This window comes from Schistosoma mansoni (assembly GCF_000237925.1).
Source record: "Schistosoma mansoni, WGS project CABG00000000 data, chromosome 1 unplaced supercontig 0071, strain Puerto Rico, whole genome shotgun sequence".
Classification (NCBI taxonomy): domain Eukaryota; kingdom Metazoa; phylum Platyhelminthes; class Trematoda; order Strigeidida; family Schistosomatidae; genus Schistosoma; species Schistosoma mansoni.
The window spans coordinates 760,555-784,443 of record NW_017385989.1 but is presented as its reverse complement, the minus strand read 5'-3'; the positions used below and the strand labels follow the sequence as shown (position 1 = coordinate 784,443).

The window sequence follows — 23,889 nt, the reverse complement described above, 5'->3', positions numbered from 1 at the left end:
CTAGCTTCAATTGACTCACGCTTTCAACTAGAAATTAATCAGATGTAAAATGCCAACTTGACTAGAAATTCATTGTAGATTAATTATTGCAATTAGTTATGAAAAGAAAAAAAGCATAAAAATTATGTAAGTTGAAAATAAAATAAGGCTCAGTGGTCTAAAGGTTAAGCGTTCGCTCACGAGACCGATAGGTTCTGGGTTTGAATCTCGCGAGGCGGAGTCGTGGATGCGCACTGATGAGGAGTCACACACTAGGTTGAGACGGGCTTTTATTGATTCTAAGCGTTCCGCAGTGGAATAGCTTCAATTGATCCGTGAATTCAGACTTCACTGTCCCTTAATTTTCACAGCAATCATTCTCTGTTCTCATTCTCTTTTGCTTGATCTTCTTAATCTTCTGCTGCCAGGTATTTCACTTTCGTTTGATGATACATACTACTTATATCCATCGAGACCAGTAGTATACACCATATTTGATTGAGAAGTTTGTAGAACTTCAGATTAAATTTTGAATTGTGTCAGTAATCATCTATTTTCAATAATTCACCTATTTATTATCAATCGGTAACATTCACCAGTCCTAAAATAATTGATACTTCATACAGTTTGTTCTTGAAGTTTTGAACTTAAAAAATAACAAGGTTAGTAATAGAATAACCTTAATTCATTTACCTTGCATATTCTTCTAAGCTGCTTACAACCTAGAACCAATTGTGTGAATCATCAAGAATTATACATTTCTGTATACTTTACATCAGAAAAGTCTCGAATGGAACTCAATTTAACATGTTTACATAGAAAACATATATTGAAAATTTGTAAACCTTTTATAGTTCACTTCATGAATTAATTAAAACTAGACCATCATGGAAAACCTAGAAGCACTGGAAAGCCATTTCGTCCTAGTATGAGACTATCCATTGGTGCACATCTGCGATACCTCTAACGGGATTCAAATTCAGGACCTTTGGTCTCGCGCGTAAATGCTTACTCTCTAAACTATTGAGCCGGCCGTTCAGTGGTTCCAAGTTTTTCATGGTGGTCTAGTTTTAATTGATTCATGAATTCAACCGTACACGTACCCTCTAAACTTAACACATAATATGTTTGCTTACTTATTACTCTACAGGTTATTTTACGAAAAGATTCAACAAAATTATTCAGATTGTAATCAACCATGGAATATACTTAGTGAAGTTATTAAACAAGTAAGTGAACTTATTCAATCCAATTAACCATTAAACCAATTGTTTATTGCAATCCACAATAATATTTTTTGTAACTGTTTAGTTTTGAGTCTTCTGTAGGAAAAACAACATTCATCATATAAAAGAACGTATTTCTGTTATATCTCGAACTAAGATTCTTAGTATGTCGCCGAATACTTGAGCATTCGAAGGCTACAACCCTCCCAAGTCACAAAATCAGATGATAGAAGACAAGTAGAAGGAATATTAATTCAAACAGTGTCAATAATGATACAAAACTGTCAGGTATTAATAGTTTTTAGTAGAAACGAAATCATCATTATAGTTATCCAATCCGCACACAGGGGATTATTAGCATTGTCCAATAGGGAAGCTACACGTAGTGATTCTAGAATATTCTTCTAAAACCTGATTGGATGGAATATGTTCGGCTCCTTCTAGGCTTCTTAGATCTTCCTCAACTTCACCTGTGGACCGTCCTTACAATTTCAAATACTATAATCGGAATAACTTACTTGGAAATCCTGGTTACCTATAAAAAAACCCAGCAATTCTATGAAACCGTATAGTAGCTATCACTAAGATAATTTTCAAAGTCGTAGGTTCTCTAGTTAACAAAAATGTTAACACTTTTATAGCTCACTGTTGAAGATCTCTAAACTCGATATATTGATTTGTTTTAAAAATTTACCTGCTGTTAATTGACTTGCATATGGTATAATGACCGTTTTCATATCTCATGTTCACTGAATCTAACTAGCTACTTGAGTAAATGTAACTTAACTGTTGCTTATCTTACTTATCCTACATGAAAAATAAAAACATAATTCAATAAGTTTGTTACTAGATGTCTTGTAAACTGATGACCAAGCTCATCTATTTTCTCAATCCTTAAAGACTAGTCAAGGTTTCTTTTTAAGGTAATATATGTTGAACGGGCTAGAAAGCAATGTAAAACATTTTAGACCAATAACAATCAAATTTTCCTAGATACTGAACATTAATTATCTTGATAATTGTCATTTCAGTAAAAAATGTACAGTAACCCTTCATTAGAGTCATCGTCAGTTACAATCTACATTGCTGTATTTACAATTTCTATGATTCTACTGTAGTGAATGAAAGACGGGTGGGGAAAATCGAATTTAATTAAGCATATATTACAAACTGTTTTACTAAGATCTGATAACCATACAGTAAACAGTTAATTTGCAAAATAACAATCAATTGTCTCAATCTTAACTGTTCCTACCGCAAATATCAGTCCGTCTTCTCTGAGTTCATTGTTTATGCATTTTCATACCGATTGCGCTTCATTCGTGTTCGTTCCCCATCGATCTTCTGTCAAAATACATTCTATGTCTAACCATCACCATATACTACTTATATGGATATAAGTAGACCACACCACACTACAATCGTAATATGGAACTTCTGTAATTATAACCTATATAAAATTTATACCATTCATACAATCTTGTAGACTTCCTTTACTATCTATTCTAATTCATTTATATATTTTTTATTTCCTTTTATAGGTGAAACAAGAATGTTTTGAACGTGTCAAAAGTTTAGAACAAGAGAATTTAATACTTCAACAACGTTATAAAGAACTGGAAGAAAGGGTAAACCATTTCATACTACTTATTATCACTCTTAGGAAATTACTTATTATATTTATTGGTACAATATAGAATTCTCAGCATAATGTATCTCAACAAGTCTCCGTTTCTTACTTTTTGGTCGATCCTCACGATAAATGTTCAATGATCACCAGTTAGAAATTAGCAGTCCAGTCAATCAACATCTAAATAATGTACATTGTTTTCGCAGCATACATATTGCTAGCAACCGCGATATCTCTGATTAGGCCTTTTTGTAACCCTTACAGTGAAAGGTTGTACACTTTACAGAAACGCACCTGAATAGGGTTATGCAATTAATAGGCATAATGATGTAATAAAACAAACAAGATTAGATAACTTAAAGATGGATAGTGGTTAGCAGTGGAATCCAGGACGCGCGTTTCGTCCTATTTGCAGTTGCAGTCCTAACACATCGATGGGAAGATTCAAACAAACAATACTAAGTGAAGATTAGATAACTTGTTGAAATATCTCGATAGCAGGAACAAGTAGCCCAGATGTTCAAGTATCATAAACCTGAGGATTTATCGAAAAAAAGATGAAAAAAAAACAATCACATTAAACTTTCCCACCATGAGATTTTGATCAATTATGATCACCCTGGAAAACAGAAGGATACATTTTAAGATAACAAACGTGATTATGAAGAGAATATCTAAAATTAAAACCCTTACAAACAGTTCTGAAGGTTTCTTTTATTAGAAATGACATTTTGAATATAGGCCAAAATCAATAGAACTCTTGAGTTCTATTGAAAAGCTTTGGGTAAAGAATAATGGATAACTACAAAATAAACTTATAACCATCTCTGATAATTTATTTAATCACAAGCTCACAGCTTTATGAAAGTTTAATACCATATTAAACTATTATTATTACTAAACAAAGATGAATAGTGGCTAGCGGTGGAATCCAAGACGCGCGTTTCGTCCTATTTGGGACTCTTCAGCTCGATGTGCTTGGGTTTGAGTCTCAGAGTGGAAATCAACTCTGAGATGAAGGTATATACGTCCGACGAGTCTCAAATAGAACAAAATATGCGTCCTGAATTTCACTTCTAGTCATCATCCATCTTTATTTATAATGCTCGTGAATTAAGGCAATATCGAGGCAACGCGCACAGTATGCACATATGCGAATAAGAGGCTGATCATTTACAGTGTTGAACAAGAATGCAAAGATACAATTTAACAATACCAAGTGAATTTATTATAGTGACTGTTTAGCGAATTGTATTTGTAAGAATTCTTTCAGATTTTAAAAGATTTTCATCACATAACTGTTTTGACCTGAGGATCAATATCAAACCAGGGATCACTTTAAGGTTGTGTGGGACAACTCGACATCTATTATTCCGCTAGGAATCAAACCTAAAATCTTTAGGCCTGGCATTGAGCAAACTGATGAAAATCTCCATATTAGGATGTAACAGCCATTCAGTGTTTCATCATTTTCAGTGACATTCTAATTCATTTATTCATTTAAACACATAAATGTTGGTACAAGAAAGCACCAGATAAATATGCGCCACACAAATCTCATTTGATTTTTGTGAGGACTGTGATACTGCCCATGTGCCCAGACCGAACCAGGTGGTTTCATTAGGGGGCCACACATGGGGCTTTCGACCTAAATATCTGATCCACAAGGCAGTGGAGCATCGTGAGGAGATGTAGTCCCATGGTAGCCAGTGACCAACAATTGGTTCATACGCCATTTGTTCCATCAGGATACTGGAGCGCATGTGCACCATTGGTTTGGAATCAGGGTTTTCCAACTCCTTCAGATGGACTTTCCGTATCCACCAACCCGGGTAAAGTGTCGGACCTTCGCTTTTCGTCCTCTCAATTTCGTAAACATCAGTAATGCCACGAGAATTCAGTGAGTAGGACTTCCCTGGCAGAGGCGTTAGTAAATAATGAAATTAAAATACGTCAAATACAAGAATGAAGTTATCAATGACAAACTTATCAATAACCCATTGACCACATACTATTCAACTTCATAACACCCAATCTTTATTTATGAATAATACTTTTTGTAAAGAATTTACACGAAACCAGTAAATCAGAGGGTTGGGGGGACAATAGAATGTTACAGTGTACTCTTATTTTAAATCTTTCAAACAAAAAGAAAGCCTAATACATAATACCTATTAAACTATAACTAAACCAAATTATCTCATAGATTATATACCTTTATGAAGAGTAGAGAAGATACTGTCTCGATGTTTGATTCTGTGTTTAAACTAAAACAACTGAGGACATTAAAAACTGTGAGATGGTGGAGAAGATGGAGTTTTGTTCTCTTTCTAAGATCTGATAACCATACAGCAAATAGTTAATTAGTAAAATAACAATCAATTGTCTCAATCTTCACTGTTCTTTCAGTAAATATCAGTCCATCTTCTCTAATTTCATTGTTTATGCATTTTCCTACAAATTACGCTTCATTCGTGTTCTTTCCTTATTGGTCTTCTGCCAAAATACATTCTGTCTAACCAACAGCATATACTACTTATGAGGATATAAGTAGTCCCCCCATTAAAGTATTCGTTCATACAGTGGTTCTGCTCACCATGTCACTTTCTTCTTTCACTGCACTCTGTGCAAAACTCTCCATCAGAATGTCGAGTCTGTGACGCTCTGACCTCCACAGCTCCGTTGACCTGCCGGGACAACAACACTGTTTCCAAAGAAAAATACATAATACTTTTTTTCTCCCCTAAAGAGAAGAGTCACTTCTGAAATACATTGATATAAATCGTATCATTAAAGTACAATATTCATCTATTTTTATCTCTTAGAGACTATTTCTTTCTTTTTTTTCTTCTTCTTTTTTTTCCTTCTTCTTTTTTTTAAATTTCTTTAAAACAGATAAAATGATAAGATATACATTATGTTCTCTTGTTTAAAGCTTCATTTACGTGATGTACAATACTGTTGCCATGCACAGATGTTTATGTCACATTCTATATATATAATACTATATTACTAGTAACCATATTCATTTATTATTATAATAATGATATAAATAGCATTATTGGCTATTAATTTGGCTTATAGAATATAAATTATAGTGTCCTTTGTACTTCAATATGTATATATAGATACATATATAAATCAAAAGACCCGTATGTATACGTATGTATAAATGAATGAGAAACATTATAGTCTATTGGCAACTAAACGACAAGTGAACATTTAATAAGATTCATTATATAATATATATTGATATACTACTTAATTACAAAGTAAAATAGTAGTATATTGTCTCAACAACAAAAATAACACAAAAACATTTTATAAAAATAATGACACAGATGATATTGACTAAGTAAAATCTATTTTCACTCTCTTTCCTTTTTTTTCGTTTTGTAATGGTATAAAATGTAACAACTAAAACTTCTTTGGCTTTTAAGTATCATTACCAAGTTTTGATTTGATAATTATGAATAATTAGAAGGGGTTTTGTGGAGATTCCAGTATTTTTCATAGTTAAGATCATGAGTTAATTGAACTTAGACTACCATGGAAAACCTGGAAGCATTGGACGGCCGTTTCATCCTATTATGGGACTCCTCAACAGGGCGCATCCACGATCCCGCACTCGCGAGATTCGAATCCAGGACCTACCAGTCTCGCGCCAGAGCACTTAACCCATAGATCACTTAGCCGGCATCCAACGGTGTTAATGTCCAGTGCTTCCACGTCTAGCTTCAAATGACTCATGATTTCAACTATGAAAAATTTTGAATAAATTGATCTTTGGGTAGATTGATATAGAAAATTAATACATTTTTTAATATCATAATGAGTAGAAAAATTAGATTTTCTGACGTTTCATCACTAAGTGTAAGCCGTTTCCCCAGAGGATACCTAACCAAATTCTCTGAAGAGGTGGCTTACACTAAGTGACGAAACGTCAGAAAATCTAATTTTTCTACTTGTTGGGATATTACAAATATATTATTCTCTCATTTTGTTTCTTGTTTGACAGAATTCATTTAGAATTTATCTATTAAATTCTCATTTTATTTTCGTTTTAACAATATAAAGCATGAGTGTAACTTTATCATTAAGGGATACCAACTATAGAAACAAAAACTATCAATAACCATAAAATTAATTAAAGTTTCATTTGAATTACAAATGAAAAAGCTATATTCTTCAAGTTTTATAAGCAAAGATGGATAGTCAGTCAGTCAGTCAGTCACAACGTAGAACTTCGTACGTACGTACATCAGTTCAAGTTGCTATACCACATTAGCACAGAGATACAGTTGTCCATTCAAATCCCATAGGGGTAGAAGTAGTAAGAGTATAAACAATAATCCAGGACGTGCGTTTCGTCCCATTTGGGACTCGTCAGCATGGTGTACTTGCATCTCAGAGATGATGTTCACTCTGAGACTCGAACCCAGTACCTTTCGCTTCAAACACCATCGCGTTATCTACTTAGCTACTGAGTCCTATAGTATGAATGATAATTTTAAATCTTTGTGATGACCTACATTTGGAATAACAAAATTACTATTACCTACTTAGAGATTATGTTAGAAATTGATCTATTTCCCTGTCTTTTTTTCCAAATCACATCAGCACTTTTACTAAGTTTGGAAGAATAAACATTGATTTGTGTAAATATTTTAGTGAATAATGTATGAACTGTAGGTGTTCGCTATATATTGGTCATAATTGTGGTATTATACGAAACCAGAGACGACTGGATAGATGTCTTAGCATGGGAATTTCAAACACTATACTTTCTTATTATCAGGGGTTAAACATAAGAAAACTAATGCAATAAAGCTAACGGATTGCTGTCCACTGATACATAATTACAACTTCAACCAATTTACAAAGAATCACGAAGATCATGCGATGTTACTCTTTAAGACTGCTTCATTCTAAATGTGCCCAGGCTCCACAAGTCATTACTTTCTACTAGGATTCATCTAAAATCAAGCTTCCAGTGAGCACACTAATATAGTTTATCAGTATAGACAAATTTACTGAGATTTTTAGATCCTGTAGTTTACATCTCGAGTTAATTTAATTAGACAATCTTCGAAAATCAGGAAGCATAGTTATTTGTTAGCTTAAAACTTCTGAAATCTTTAGCTTCAATACTTCATGTTTTGAAAAGGAAAAATGATATGCTATGAGAACAATCAGTGGATAAGTGTGTTTAACTAACATTTGATTTCAATTTATAAACATAGAATTAAGTAATAATCAGTCAATTAAATCGTTTTCAAGGATTTGAATTATCTATTCACCACTATTCTTAAATGAATTCCGACTAGTATTAGTCAGCATGTGTAAATCCTGTGCTGAACGCTTCAATATAGCTGCATTATCACAAGCGTTTAGAGAACATATAGATCGCGAAAAACAGTGGAATGAATTCTGTTCTGACACACCTTGAACTTTTATAAACTAAATTCATAGCTGTTCTTCATTGGATCAAGGGATATGGCATTGACAACTGAAGCATAAAGTACTTGATAGATAATCAATGCTACTTGACTCCCCGTATTTACTTCTTTAAAGTCAGTCAGACTACTTACCATTGTGTTTCTGTAAATTTAAACATTTCTTTTTTTAAAATCACCAAAAGTCTCTTTTTACTGAGAACTCGATCAATTATGTTGTACCTATAGATCCTTATCTGTTATGAACTAGCTAATCTTTTATTATATGTTAACTTTTTGCTAATACATTATTATCAGTATGGGGTTTTGGAGGTTTTTAAGTATTTTATGGATATGATAAATCGATTGATGTTAGATGACCATCGAAAACCTAGAAGCATTTCAAGGCCTTTTCATCCTGTTATGGGACTCCTTAACAGAGTACATTAACAATCCCGCTCACAGGATTCCAATCCAGGACTTTTAATCTCACGCACGAACGCTTAGCCTCTAGACCAGTGAGCCAGCATCTAACGTTGTTAATGTCTGACATCAACCAATTCACAACATTGCGCCACCATCTTCTATTGTACTGAGGTACATACCTGTCTCTACCTGACATGAATTAGTTCCACTGATAATAGCATCTCACTAGAACTCCGATAATTCCTTCACGAAGCTGTTCACTAGTGAGCTTATGGCACAAACTACTTCTAAATATAAATATCTATTTCATCTTCAAATGTATTATTTACTCTCATAATGACATTTTGATCATTATCTTAATTTTAAAGGTTTTACCTTTGACAAAATCATTAAATGGACAACAAGATCTTCAATTGTTTTTAAAACTTTTATATTCCAATCCAATGAATTCAACTACAGTAAATTTTACATCAACTCCATATGCTGATTTAAAGAATTCAAATACAGTTGAACAGTTAACTAATCTTTTACTCTATACAAATATATCGCAAAAGGTAAGTTAATGGTAAAACCCTTTTTTCTTAAAACAAACATTCTATTAAACTTTGACTTTAAAACGTAAGAAAATGTAACTTGTTATTAGAATACCGCAATTATTATCTTACATAATTCTGACTGTACTTGGAAAGCGGACAGATCGCATACTTACGCCTGTTACCACACGTGAAGGAGCACAAGCCGACCGTCAGCATTCTCAATCCAACTCTGTCCTGAACAATACTTTCCAGTTTTTTCCACTTCGTATTCATCGTTTTCACATCTGCTTCTATTTTCCGACGTCATGTGTTATTTGGCCTTCCTCTTTTCCGTTTCCCTTCACGATTCTAAGTTAGCGCTTGCCTCGTGATGCAATTAGATGATTTCCTCAATGTATGTCTTACCCACCTTCAGTATCTTTTCGTAGTTTCCTCGTCATATGAAAGCTGGTTTGTTCTCTGCCTCAGTAGACTGTTCCTGATGGTATCCGATCAACGGATACTCAGTATCTTACGTAGACAATTATTTCCAAATATTTGTGCATGCTTGATGATAGTTGTGATAGTTCTCTAGGTTTCAGCTCTCTACTGTAGAAAATTCTTGACGTTCATATTGAAGATTGTGACTTTGATATTGGTCAACAGTTGTTTTGAGTTCCATATGTTGTTCAACTGTAGGAATGCGGCCCTTTCTTTGCCAATCGTCACCTTTAAATCTAAATCTGATTCTCCTTGTTCACCAATGATGCTTCTGAGGTATGTGAATGTTCCCACATTTTCCAAAGCTTCTCCATCAATTTTGATAGGGTCGGTGTTCTCCAAAATGTATTCGGGGATGTTGTTTTTTCATTTGTGTATATTGAGGCTTATTGGTTCAGAAGCTGCTGCTATATTAGTTGCCTTCATCTGTATTTAATCGTGTGTATGAGATAGGAGGATTAGGTCATCTGCGAAGTCCAAGAAGTCTGATATTAAAATACAAATTAATTGATACATAAATTTCAGTCTTTAACGAACTTAAGAAAAATATATAGATAACTGAATAAGATTATAATCAGCTTACTAATCGGTAACACTTTCATTGATAGTCTCTGAGATTTAACAGTTAGTGATCTGTTTGAAAAAAAATTTCCTCTTTTTTGGTCAATATAATCATTCTTTTATAAAACTGAAGCTAGACTACCATGGAAAACGTGGACGCATTGGACGGCCGTTTCGTCTTATTTTGGGACTCCTCAGCAGTGCGCATCCACGATGCTGCCTTGCGAGATTCCAACCTAGGATCTATCACTCTCGCGCGCGAGCGCTTAACCACTTCACCACTGAGCCAGCACCCAACGGTATTAATGTCTAACTTCAACCGATCCACGAAACTGAGCAACCGTTCACCATTGTCTTCAGTGAGTTGATATCTCACAACAGACCCTGATGTACTCCACTGATCACTGCTTCTCACTGGAACTCCAGAAAATACCTCTTGAAGCCCGTCACTAGTGATCATGTGTTGATTATTATCGGAATGGGTTTTTGTGGATATTATAGTAATTTTAATAGTTGAATTCATGAGTTGATGTAAGTTAAACCACCATGAAAAACCTAGAAGCACTGGATGACTGTTTCGTTCTAGTATAAGATTCGTCAGCAGTGCGCACTCACGATCCGACACGCAGCATGTAGATTTAACTCTATAAAAAATAAAACTGAGTAACCAATAAAAATAATTTAAAAGTATTATCGTTTTACTTGCTTACGTACGCCTCTTACCCTTCGTGGAGGAGCATAAGCCATCCACATTATTATTTTTATTAATATTTATTTATTATTATTACTGTATATTCATATTAGCTTTATTCAATATTATATTTTCGGCACAATATAGAATTCTCAGCAAAAGGTATTCCAACAACTTTCCGTTTCTTACTTCTTGATCAATCTTGACAATAAATATTGAGTAATCACCAGTTAGACGTCAGTAGTCCAGTCAACGAACATCAGAATAATGTACATTCTTTTCGTTAAATATTAACAGCAACTACAATATCTCAGACTAGGCCTTTTGTAACTTTTACAGGTTGTACACTCCACAGAAACGCACCTGAATAGGATTATGCGATTAATAACCATAATGATGTATTAAAACAAATAAAAGACAGATGACTTGTTGAAATATGTAGATTTTTAGGAACAGGTAGTCCGAATGTTTAAGGAGATCGCCGTGATGATGGTGATCGTCTAGGTATCGGTTGTTCTTTATTATTATTATTGATCTATTTATACCTTCAACCTGAATATATATCCATTTTCTCTTATTAGGATATTCTATTAAATTATCATCAATTACATAAACGAGTGATTCAATTAGAACAAATTAATTCATTATTATGTTCTATTCTATGTAATAAACAATTCATTTCATCTTTAAATACTTCTAATGATTATGTAACTAATAATCACCATAGTGATTATTTTCTTATTCAAAAAAATCTAAAAAAAAAATTAAAATTAAAAAAATTTTTTTCTAAATTAAAACAAATTACACAAAAATCAATACCAGCATTACATTCCCATTATAAATATTATACAATACCATTAAATAATTCAACAAGAAGAAATGATGATCATTATCATGATTATTATTATTCAGCAGAAAATTTATCTTTGTATAATTATACTACTGATAAACAGAATACCCATTCATGGAACAATACTACTAACAGTAATAGTAGTAGTAGTGGTAATAATAATAGTAATGGTAATAATGATGGTAATACTAATGGTTCATCTCATTCCATAAAAGATTTACAATATGATTCCTTCGTAAAGCCAAATAATGAGAATCATAATAAGACGAATGATTTTGTACAGAATTCTATAGACAATCATCTTCATCAATTATCTTCATGGAATCAATGTACAGTTGATCAACCATTTGATCATTCAAATACTGATGTAAGTCAATTATTTTTTGTTGTATGATTCAGTTAAATTGTAAGCTTAGTATACAAGGTTTTTAATAGAGTATTGCTGAACTGGATGAAAGACTCGAGTAGACGCTTAACTTTGAGATCAACAGACCAGATTCCTTAAGGATCGGTCGCACACAGACTAAATTGTCACACTGCGGATCATCGTTAAATAATTAATCGAATGGAACTCGTCATTAAATATCAGCTTCCTTGATTATGAGAAAGTATTTGACAATGTGGATTGGAGAACATTATGGAAACGTTTTTGACAATACGTAGTTAGTAGTTGGAAAGTTCGTCAACATCATCCAGAATTCATACGACCGTTTATAATGCCTAGTCGTGTATAGACTAGAGCTGACAGATGCATTGCAATTAAGAACCAGAACCAGACAAGTCTGCCGACTCCCCTCCCTTTTCTTTTACTTATAGTGGTTGACTCGATTATAAAGACCTTCACAACTCAAGGGAAGCACGGGATAAAATGGACAGCTTACATGCAAATAGACGATTTGGACTTCGCAGATGACCTGGCCCTTCTATCCCATTCACACAAAAAAATGTAGGTCAACAGCATCAGTAGGCCTCAATATACACAAAGGAAAAAGCAAGATCCTCCAATAAAATATGGAGAACACCAAACCTATCAAAATTGATGGAGAAACTCTTAATGGTGTGTAAACTTTCGCTTACCTGGATAACATCATCGATGAAGAAGGTGTATCGGATGCAGATGTTAAGGCAAAGATTGGCAATATAAGGGCCTCATTCCTACAACTGAACTACATATCGAATTCAAAACAACTGTAAACCAATATCAAATTCACAATCTTCAATACAAACGTCAAGACAGTTAGTTCTACTGTACGGAGCTGAAACGTAAAGAACTACCACAACCATAATCAAGCATGTACAAGTATTTATAAACAATTGTCTACGCAAGATACTCAACGTTCGTTGGTCGGACATCATCAGGAACAGTCTACTATGAAAAGGAACAAACCAGCTTCCAACTGAAGAGAAAATTAGGAAAAGACTTTGGAAGTGGTGTGCGGGACACACATTGATGAAATCATCAAACTTCATCATAAGGCAAGCCCTGGCTCAGAATGCTGAAGGGAAGCGGAAAATAGGAAGACCAAAGAGCAAATTACGTCGGAAAATAGAAGCAAACATGAAAAGGAAGAATAGCAAATGGAAAGAATTGGAAAGAATTCTTCGGGATAGAGTTGGATAGAGAATGCTGATGGTCGGCCTATGCTACTCCATGAGCGGTAACAGGTGTTAGTAAGTTTGCATACATGAAATAGGTTTGTTAAATTAGTGATATTATATTTTAAACATTACACGTTTTTTGAATAGATAAATTGAAACCAGCAACCAATTACACTAAATTCATCTCATCCTATCTCAGACTCGTCAGGTTTATGTACCTGTATCTCAATGTTAATGTAAACATGAAAACTCGAATCCAATATCTTTTATTTCAAACGCCAACGCACTATCTACTGAACTACCTGGTTCCGTTGACTGAAAACATATTGATCGCATTTTCGTTTATATATTTCCTTATAATGATCCATACTAATGGGTTGTCAGTAGTTTGACCGGTCATTTCCATTGGGATTCCCTTGATAAACATATATCGTCACATCTTTCAAAAACCGCGAACCTAACTATTGTTATAATTACCATTCTTTACAAAGTCATATAATTATAAATGAGCCACAGTATTTCTTCGAATATATAATCTTAAGTTTTCTAATAGATAAATTCTTCTATATCTTGTTCGTACTAACCGCTTTACTTGTTTACATGTTACTGAATTCGAAAACACTGTATCAAAGTTATCGCACCACATGTCTTCATGTCTTGTTTGGTAAGTACTAATAGATATTTTACGCAAAACCATTTCTCGTTGGAGAATGCTGGTCAGTGGTCTATGCTCCATTGGTGGGTAACAGGTGTAACTACAACTACTACATCTCTCGTATTCAATTTTTTCAGTAAAAATGAAACAACGTTATAACAAAGAACAATTTGAATTTAGTTTGAAGCGGACGGTACTGGGTTCGAGTCCCAGAGTGAACATCAACAAGTCTGAGATGCAGGTACATCCAGCTGACGAGTCCCAAATAGGACGAAACGGGCGTCCTGGATTCCACTTCTAGTCACTATTCATCTTTGCTTATAATTTGAATTTAGTTTTGTTTACGGAACCATTTCTTATGTCAAATTAGATTTCTGAATCATACAAGTAGTATTAACTTCATGTAATTCTTGTTATATTACTATTACACGGTTGTTACTTAAGCAGATAGAGACTTTGATGGATCACTATTTAGAATGAATTGAAACAATTTATGATCATTAGCCAAGTAAATCGATAAGAAAGAATGATAACGAAAGCTTGAGTTTGATTATCATAATATTTCCCAACCGACAAACTATGAACATTTAAATTCACTTCGTATTGTTTGTTTGAATCTTCCCACTGATGTTTAGGACTGCAATTAATCAGTCTCTTATTGGCCATATGCGCATACTGTGTGTATTGCCTCGATATTGCCTTAATTCATAAGCATCATAAGCAAAGATGGATAGTGGCTAGAAGTGGAATCCAGGACGCGCGTTTCATCCTATTTGGGACTCGTTAGATGGATGTACCTGCATTTCAAAGTTGATGTTCAGTCTGGGATTGCAGTCCTAAAAATCAATGGGAAGATTCAAACAAACAACACCAAGTGAATTCAAACTTCACCTCAGTGCACAAGCAAGTGGCTACCAGGACTCAGTAGCTGAGTGAATAACGTGATGGCGTTTGAAGCAAAAGGTACTGGGTTCAAGTCACAGAGTGAACATTAACTATAAGATGCAGGTAAATCCAGCTGACGAGTCCCAAATAAGACGAAACGCGCGTCTTGGATTCCGTTGCCCGCCACTATCCATCTTTGTTTATGAACATTTAACTTCATAACCGACAGAATTTGTAAATTTCACATTTTTTTTCCAATATCTAGTTACTATCTAACTCATTTTCATCCCTTAGTTTAAACTATTTCCTTTAAATCTTCATTCTCTTTGTATGTTTGTACAGATTGCACAATTCTATAAAGAACAACCATTGAATTCAATAAAATTTAACTGGATACAATCAAAATCTTTACCTAATTTACAAATAACAAATGTTGATTCCACTTTAAATGAGACTTGTTTACGGACAAACTCTTTGAAACTACTACTACTACTAACTGATTCATCATCCCTGATTCATCCCCCTAACTATACAATGAAACATTTAAATGAACAAACAACAGTGGTATCATCTAAAAATTTATTAAAATATAAGACAGAATCATCTAATTGCCAACTAGTACAAAACCTCCACCTTACAACTGATATCATTTCACCTTGTAATCAAACTAAACATAATAAATATTGGTGCAATAAACCATTACCTAAAGGATGGATACAATTACAAGATATACCATATCATGGATTACAACATGAAACTATTGGAACACATAGTCATATGATATTAGGTACAAGAAGTTTACCATTATTATTGAATAAACCAATAGAAACCAATTGGAAGAGAACGTCGAATTCCAACTTGATTCCCTCATTGAATGAAGGCTATTCACATTCATTTCGTAATTTACATGTAAATAATATTCAATTGAAAACGATCATGGAAGTAGATTCTGGTCCATCAAGTTATTATGAATTACTTGGCAACAATATTAATACTAATAATAGTAATAGTAATAATAATAATCATAAAGGTGATCATAGTTTAAAAGTCAATAATTGTATTGAAGAGAAATATAATGATAAAATGAATAAACCATCGAAAGTGTATATATCACCTAATCAAAGTATTGAATTTCTATCGAATTCAAAACAAATTTTATGCAGGTTAGTTTAATATCTTTTCAATAAATACACTAATCATAGTTGAAAGCATGAGTCAATTGAAACTAGATCACCAAGGAAAACCTGGAAGCACTGGAAGGCCGTTTCGCCCTATTGTGCGACTCCTCAGAAGTCTGCATCCACGAACCCGCCTCACGAGATTCGAACTCAGGATCTATCAGTCTCGCGCCAGAGCACTTAACCAACAGACCACTGAGCCAGCAACCGATGATGTTAATGTCTAACTTCAAACAATCCACGAAGTTGTGCAACCGTTCACCAATTGTCTTCAGTGAGTTGATATCTCACAACAGACGTGGTTTGAACTCCATTGGTCACTGCTTCTCACTAGAAACTCCAGGAATTATCTCTTGAAGTCTGTTGGTTAAGTGCTCTGCCTCAAGACTAGTAGGTCCTGGGTTCCAATCTCGCGAGGTGAGATCATGGATTCGCACTGTTGAGGAGTCTCACAGTAGGCTTCCAGGTTTTCCATGGTGGTCTAGCTTCAATTGACTCATGATTTCAACTATAAATAAAACAATACATTAATCATTTGAAAATATTATGTTTTTGATTGAGATCATAAATCGATTGATGTTAGATCACCGTTGAAAACCTAGAAGCATTTCATGGCCGTTTTATCCTATTGTGGGACTCCTGAACAGTGCTCATTAACAAGCCCGCTCACAGAATTCCAACTCAGGATCTTCGATCTCCCGCATGAACCCTTAATCTCTGGATCAATGAGCCAGCAACTAACAGTGTTAATGTTTATCATCAACCAAATTACGAAATTGCTCAACCACCTTCCATTGTACTGAGGTACATGCCTATCTCTACTTTACATGGGTTAGTTCCACTGATCATTGGATCTCACTAGAACTCCGATGATTCTCTCACGAACCTAGTCACTAGTGACCATATAGTAAATATCAGTATGGGGTTAAAGAGAATACTAAAAATTATTAATTTCATTTTGTTTATTTGTGTAATCATACTAAAAATTAGTTAAACTTACAATAATTGTCTCTATTGCCAACTAAATTTATTTAAATTAAACCATTGAAACTGTAAAACAATCAATTTTTTGTGTGGTTTACTTAGTAAGATTTACGAAGATTTGTTTACATTCCACTTATATAAACATGTTTTTTGCTATTTCTGAACGTTTGAATGGCAAAGTAAATCAACTCTTAGGACAGGAATATCAATTTTTACATTAAAAAGTAGTTACTTACTTACTTACTTACACCTGTTACCATTCATGGTGGAGCATAGGCCGACTACCAGCATTCTCTATCCAACTTATGACATATGTCGTTTATTATAGGGTTTTATTATAACTATTATATTGATGGAGTTTTGTTCTGTGAACTGGATGGTTTGATCGTGGAGCTTTCATCTTCCTTCTGAACATTATCAGCACAAACTTCGGGTGTGATGATGTCGTCCAGAAAGAGGATAAAAGTTCTATGACGAAACCATCCAGCTTAGAGAACAAAACTCCATCAATATAATAGTTATAATAAAACCCTATAATAAATGTCATATGATAATAAACTTTATTAAAGTAATTAACCGTTGGATGCCGGCTCAGTGGTCTATAGGTTAAGGGCTCTGGCTCGAGGCTGCTGGGTCCTGGGTTCGAATCTCGCCCGCGAGTGCGGGATCGTGGATGCGCACTGCTGAGGAGTCCTATAATAAGAAGAAACGGCCGTCCAGTGCTTCCAGGTTTTCCATGGTGATCTAGCTTCAATTGACTCATGCTTTCAACTATGAAAATACTAAATCTCCACAAAACCCCTTCTGATAATTAAAGTAATTAAGTCATAAACTAAGAATAAAGAGAAAAAAAGAAAAAAAAGAAAAAAATGGAGAAAAGAAATATGTCACCAGAAAAAAATATTACTAATCAATTAATAAATAGATAAACAAACTTAACCCCCCATTAAAGGTTCATATTATGTATGTTTTTAATAGAATACAGGCGTCATTTCTAACGTTTAATATTAATCTAATAACATACTACTAATAATAGTAACCTTTATTACCCAAAAAGAAGAAAGAATATTTCCGTTAATGGCGGATATATTAAAAGACTTTTTCCTATAATGTCAATCGTAAATTATGTAATAACATTTTGAAAAGCTCCCGTACCCCCACCACACACACCCTACTTACTTAGAGATAGAGAAATATGTTAACGAAATAAAAAGGGGCGAGGGGAGAAATAAGTTTGTTTGTTTGTTTCTCTTTCCTTCCTTCCTTCCTTCCCTCAAAATGACAAATTTGTAATTTACATGAAATTAATGATAAACAATTGGGTATTTTTTGTGATTTATAATAATGGTAATGTAAATGATATTTGTTTATGTGTAATATGTATCCCATTTATAAAATTAGGGACTTAATTCTAATTATACTAAGATAATTATTTGTATTTCGGATATTAATTATATTAATATGTAATAGTTGAATTAATGAGTCAATTAAAGATAGACCACCATAGGAAACGTGAAAACACAGGACGGCCGTTTCGTCCTGTTGTCGGACTCCTCAGAAGTGCGCAACCAAGTCTGTTGTGAGATAGGAATGCACTGAAGACAATTGGTGAATGGTTGCTCAACTTCATGGATTGGCTGGAGTTAGACATAAACACCATCGGATGCCGACTCAATGATGCTCTGGCGCGAGACTGGCAGGTCCTGTGTTTGAATCTCGAGAGGCGATGTCGTGGATGCGCACTGCTGAGTAGTCCCATAATAGGATCAAACGGCCGTCCAGTGTTTCCAGGTTTTCCTTGGTGGTCTAGCTTCAATTGACCCACGCTTCCAACTACGAAAATACTAAATCTCCACAAAAAACACCTTCTTATATGTAATAGTTGAATTTATGAGTCAATTAAAGCTAGACCACCATGATAAACATGGAAGCAAGGGATGGTCGTTTCATCCTGTTGTCGGACTCCTCAGAACTGTGCATCCACGATCCTATACTCCAGATCTGTACCCGTGATTTCCGGTCTCACGCGCAAACGTTTAACTTGTAGACCATTGAGCCGGCATTCAATGGTGTTAATATCTAACTTTAACCAATTCACGAAATTGAACTACCGCCTACCATTGTGTTCAGTGAGACCGAGGATCGTGGGTTGGAATCCCGCTAGTGGGGTCTTGGATGCGCACTAATGGGTAGTCCCATACTGGGACAGGATGGCCATCCATTGCTTCCAGATTTTATAAAATGCTCTAGCTTTAATTGACTTAGGAATCTAACTATTAAGTTACTACAATCTCCACCAAACCCCCTTTGTGATAATATGAATATCTTTCAATAAATCTTGACAAATGAACTAAATGTATGCATTATCAAAGTGCATTTTACTAAAGTATTAACATCTAAAATATACTAATATAATTTATAAAGATTGAGAAAGTTATATCGGCGTTAAAAATACACCACATTATCAGTGAGATAAGCCTGACTATGAGAAGTTTCTCCATAGTGAGTTATGAATCTGGTCGCCTAATACCAACTCAAACATTCCTTAAGCAAGTTAAGATATGAATTTCGATTTATTGAAAGTTGTGCTTGAAAATTTTTTTTAGATTTTTCCAAAGAAAATCATGTGAGGCTAGTCGTCTTGTAACCATATCTCTATATCAGCATCAATACCTTACCACAGTCAGATGATGAGATACCTGGGTACCTTGAAAGTCATGGTTGCACTTTCCAAATTCTAGTTCATTTTCGTGATTGTTTCGATGAGAACTGACATCAATTGGATTTCTATTGAAAATTAATTGAAATCAAACTGATGATCCCTACTTATGACCATAAGAAAGTTCACATCTCGTACAGAGTATAAGACTATTTAGTTATCATATGAATACCTAATATACATTGCTTTTGGTAAAATAGCGATCCATTTGATTCTAATCATTTATTTCAATAAAAAATGAGTTGCTATTCAGTATTTTCTGTATCATAACTCTGTTAAAACCAATCCTTGAGGTTTATCAATCATAATAGTAGTCGTAATGTAGTGAATAAGAAGACGAGTGGGGACAATCGAATGTATTCGTGTACAAAATTACATACTATCTCACTAAAATCTGACAACCATACAGTAAACATCTAATTTGCAAACTATTAATCGATTGTCTCAATCTTGACCATTCCTTCTTCAAATATCAGTCCAGAGTCTTCGAATAATATTGAACATGCATTTTCATACCAATTGCGTTTCGTTTCCGTTCTCTCCATATCGATCTTCTATTGAAATACATTCATTATCCGACCACCGTTATATACTACTTGTGTGGTTATAAGTAGCCAACACCACAGTAATAACATAAAAAATCATATCCATTGAACAAGTTGGTAGCTTAGTTGATAATGTACTATTATTTGAAGTGTTAGGTACTAAGTTTGAATTTTTATATAAAAATGAAAACAAGGGACGAGTTCTACATGAAATGAAACACATTTCTATCCACAATTTAGAACGAAGTTCATCGACCATTTACTCTTATCTCTGACTGATCAATAAATTATCAAACATATATTTATGTTTTAGTATGCTTTGAACAATTTAGAGATTTAAAAGCAAAGAGAAATATTTTCCTTTCACTAAGCATATTGTAAAAAAACATACTTTAATGTAGGATAGGTAGAAGTCTACTCGAAGTTTGTGCTGATGATGTCTATCAGAAGGACGATGAAATCTCCACGACCAAACCATCCAGCTCAGAGAACAAAACTCTATCAAAATCACCCACCTGAGCTATAAATCTTCTCCACCATCTCATAGCGACATATATTACTAATGGGGTTGGATGTATCGCGAATTTGTTACAGTTGTAACGTCTTATTTACTATTAGATATTAATATAATAGCTCTCATGATTATGATCCATCTGTGATACACGAAGTTCCTGTGATCAATCCCCAGGTGCTGATCAGGACTCTTTTACTAGAACAAAACAGCTGTTTAGTACTATCTGGCTTTTAACAGAAACTCGAATAAAATGAATCTGTGACTAACACATTATAAAATAATCTACAAAACACCAATTCATCTATACTATTTTAAGTGTTCTACTTCATCGAAGCATACTTTAAGAAGCCTATTAAGTGTATGATAATGTTTGCTTATAATCCATAATTAAAAGGAAATCAAATCGTCTCCATCGTAACGTCAATAAACAAATTGCGGAAAATAGTATATATGAAGGAACAATCAAAATTTACTTAATGTTTATTGAGGAACACTAATTAGAACTTAACAAACTTAATAAGCAAAGATGGATAGTGGTTAGCAGTGTAATCCAGGACGCTCACTTCATCCTATTTGGGACTCGTCAGCTGGATGTACCTGCATCTTAGAATTGATGTTCACTCTGGGACTCGAACCCAGTGCCTTTCACTTTAAACCCCATCGCGTTATCCCAAATAGGACGAAACGCGCGTCAAACTGGGTTCCACTGCTAGCCACTATCCATCTTTATTTATAATGCTTATGAATTAAGGCTATATCAAGGCAATACGTACAGTATGGACATATGGTCAATAAGAGACTGATCAATCGCTGCCTTAAACATCAATGGGAATATTCAAAACAAACAATACCAAGTGAATTTAACTAATCTTGAGTTTCCTAAAATTCATACAATAATCATAAAATTATAGTCGTTCATGTAAATAATACCTAAAATGATTAACTCTAGTCCATAGAGATTAATCAGATTCAAATGGGGTAAACAATAAGTTCATATAAACTTGTAACTGATTGGTTAATTCTGTTAGATACGGTTATGTAATAGTAGTTATGTAATAATCTCTAATCCTATAGTTAATTTTTTCCATATTTCTTGTTAGTTGATAGGATTTTATTCATAGTTTAATACAGGGTTGATTGATTGAACTGGATATGTATTCATTAAATATAAACAACGTACAATTCGGCATTAATATGTTATACATTACCTACCATATAAGATAAAGAAAAGGGGTATTATTATCTAGTAAATAAAACTTTACCATTCTGTCCCCCATGTCTGATAAGCCAGACATTTTTTAAAAAAACATTGGCTTCTTAGTCTATAATTCTGTTAAAACAAATAAATATTTAATAAATTTAATAGTCGAGATCATAAGTCAATTGAAACTAGACCACCATGGAAAACCTGGATAAACTGGACGTCCGTTTCATCCTATTGTGGGACTCCTTTTTCTTCTTTCTTCTGGTGATTGACTGGAATATGAAAACCTCTACGTCTCAGGGGAAGCATGGAATTCAACGGACATTTCAGAATCAATTAGAGGATTTGAACTTCGCAGATAAACTAATCCTCCTATTCCATACACACCAACAAATACAGACGAAGACAACTAACGTAGCAGCAGCCTCTGCATCAATAGGTTTCATCACACACAAAGGAAAAAGCAAGATTCTCAAATACAACACGGAAAACATCAACCCAATCACACTTGATGGAGAAGCTCTGGAAGATGTGGAAACATTCAACTACCTGGGAAGCATCATTGATGAACAATAAGAATCTGATGCATACGTAAAGGCAAAGGTTGGCCAAGCAAGGACCTCATTCCTACAGTTGAACAAAATATGGAACTCAAAACAACTGTCTACAAATCAACATCAAAGAAATAATTTTCAATACGAACGTCAAGACAGTTCAACTGTACGGCGCTGAAACTTGGAGAACTACTAAAACACTCATCAAGAAGTTACAAGTATTTATCAACAATTGTCTACGCAAAATACTCAAAATTCACTGACAGGATACCATCAAGAATAACCTACTATGGGAGAGAACAAACCAGCTTCCATCTGAAGAGGAAATTGCGAAAAGACGTTGGACGTGGTGAATGGGACACACATTGAAGAAATCACCGAACTGCATCATGAAGGAAGCGCTAACTTGGAATCCTGAAGTAAAATGAAAAGGAGGAAGGTCAAAAAAAAACACAGCGTCGGTGAATAGAAGCGAATATGAAAAGAGTAAATAACAACTAGAAAGAACTGGAAAGGATTGTCTAGGACAGAGTTTAATGAAGAATGCTGGTGGTCGACATCTGCTCCTCCCTTTTGGGGGTAACAGGCGTAAGTAAGTAAGTAAGTAAATAAGTAGTGCGCACCCACGATCCCGCTCGTGGGATTCAAATTACAATCATTTGAGAAATATTCTGTTTCTGTTTTTTTCTCTTTTTTAACAGAGATCAAAAATTACGTTATCATTATCCTTTACGTTCAACAATGTATCATTCATCCAATACAATAACATCAATGAATTTATATATCTCTAGAAGTTATGACTTAGAAACTCATATGAATTATTATGATACATTTCGCAAATTACGTAATGCACGTAAAGATTTACGTTTTGGTGTATTTAGTGATACAGAATTATTAACTGGTAAATTTACTATCACTTCCACGGATGATTCAGCTATTGATAGTGGAGATGAAGATTTACATAGTTCATTGGATTCATTATGTATTAAAAATTATTTAACTAAATCTAATATAAAAGTTAATAATTTCATTCATGAGAACAATACTACTAATAATACTACTAATACTACTACTACTACTAATACTACTAATAGTAGTACTACTAATACCACTAATACTACTTCTACTACTACTGCTACCACTAATACTACTATTACCAATAGTACTACTATTACTACTGATACTACTACTACTACCAATACTACTACTAATAATAATAATAGTAGTAGTAATAGGTT

The 23,889-nt window shown here is 34.0% G+C and overlaps 1 protein-coding gene across 1 annotated transcript in view; it reads left to right on the top strand.

Annotated features, from left to right (window-relative positions):
* The window catches only part of Smp_139210 (hypothetical protein), a gene marked incomplete at both ends in the record, with an annotated part of 29,917 nt that overhangs the window by 2,348 nt on the left and 3,680 nt on the right, over positions 1–23,889 (top strand). Inside the window, 8 exons of the mRNA XM_018791825.1 lie at positions 1,130–1,208; positions 2,747–2,833; positions 9,065–9,250; positions 11,546–11,671; positions 12,056–12,181; positions 15,296–15,914; positions 16,002–16,116; positions 23,353–23,615. Coding sequence (XP_018645048.1) covers positions 1,130–1,208; positions 2,747–2,833; positions 9,065–9,250; positions 11,546–11,671; positions 12,056–12,181; positions 15,296–15,914; positions 16,002–16,116; positions 23,353–23,615 — 1,601 coding nt within the window. The remainder of the gene's footprint in view (positions 1–1,129; positions 1,209–2,746; positions 2,834–9,064; positions 9,251–11,545; positions 11,672–12,055; positions 12,182–15,295; positions 15,915–16,001; positions 16,117–23,352; positions 23,616–23,889) is intronic.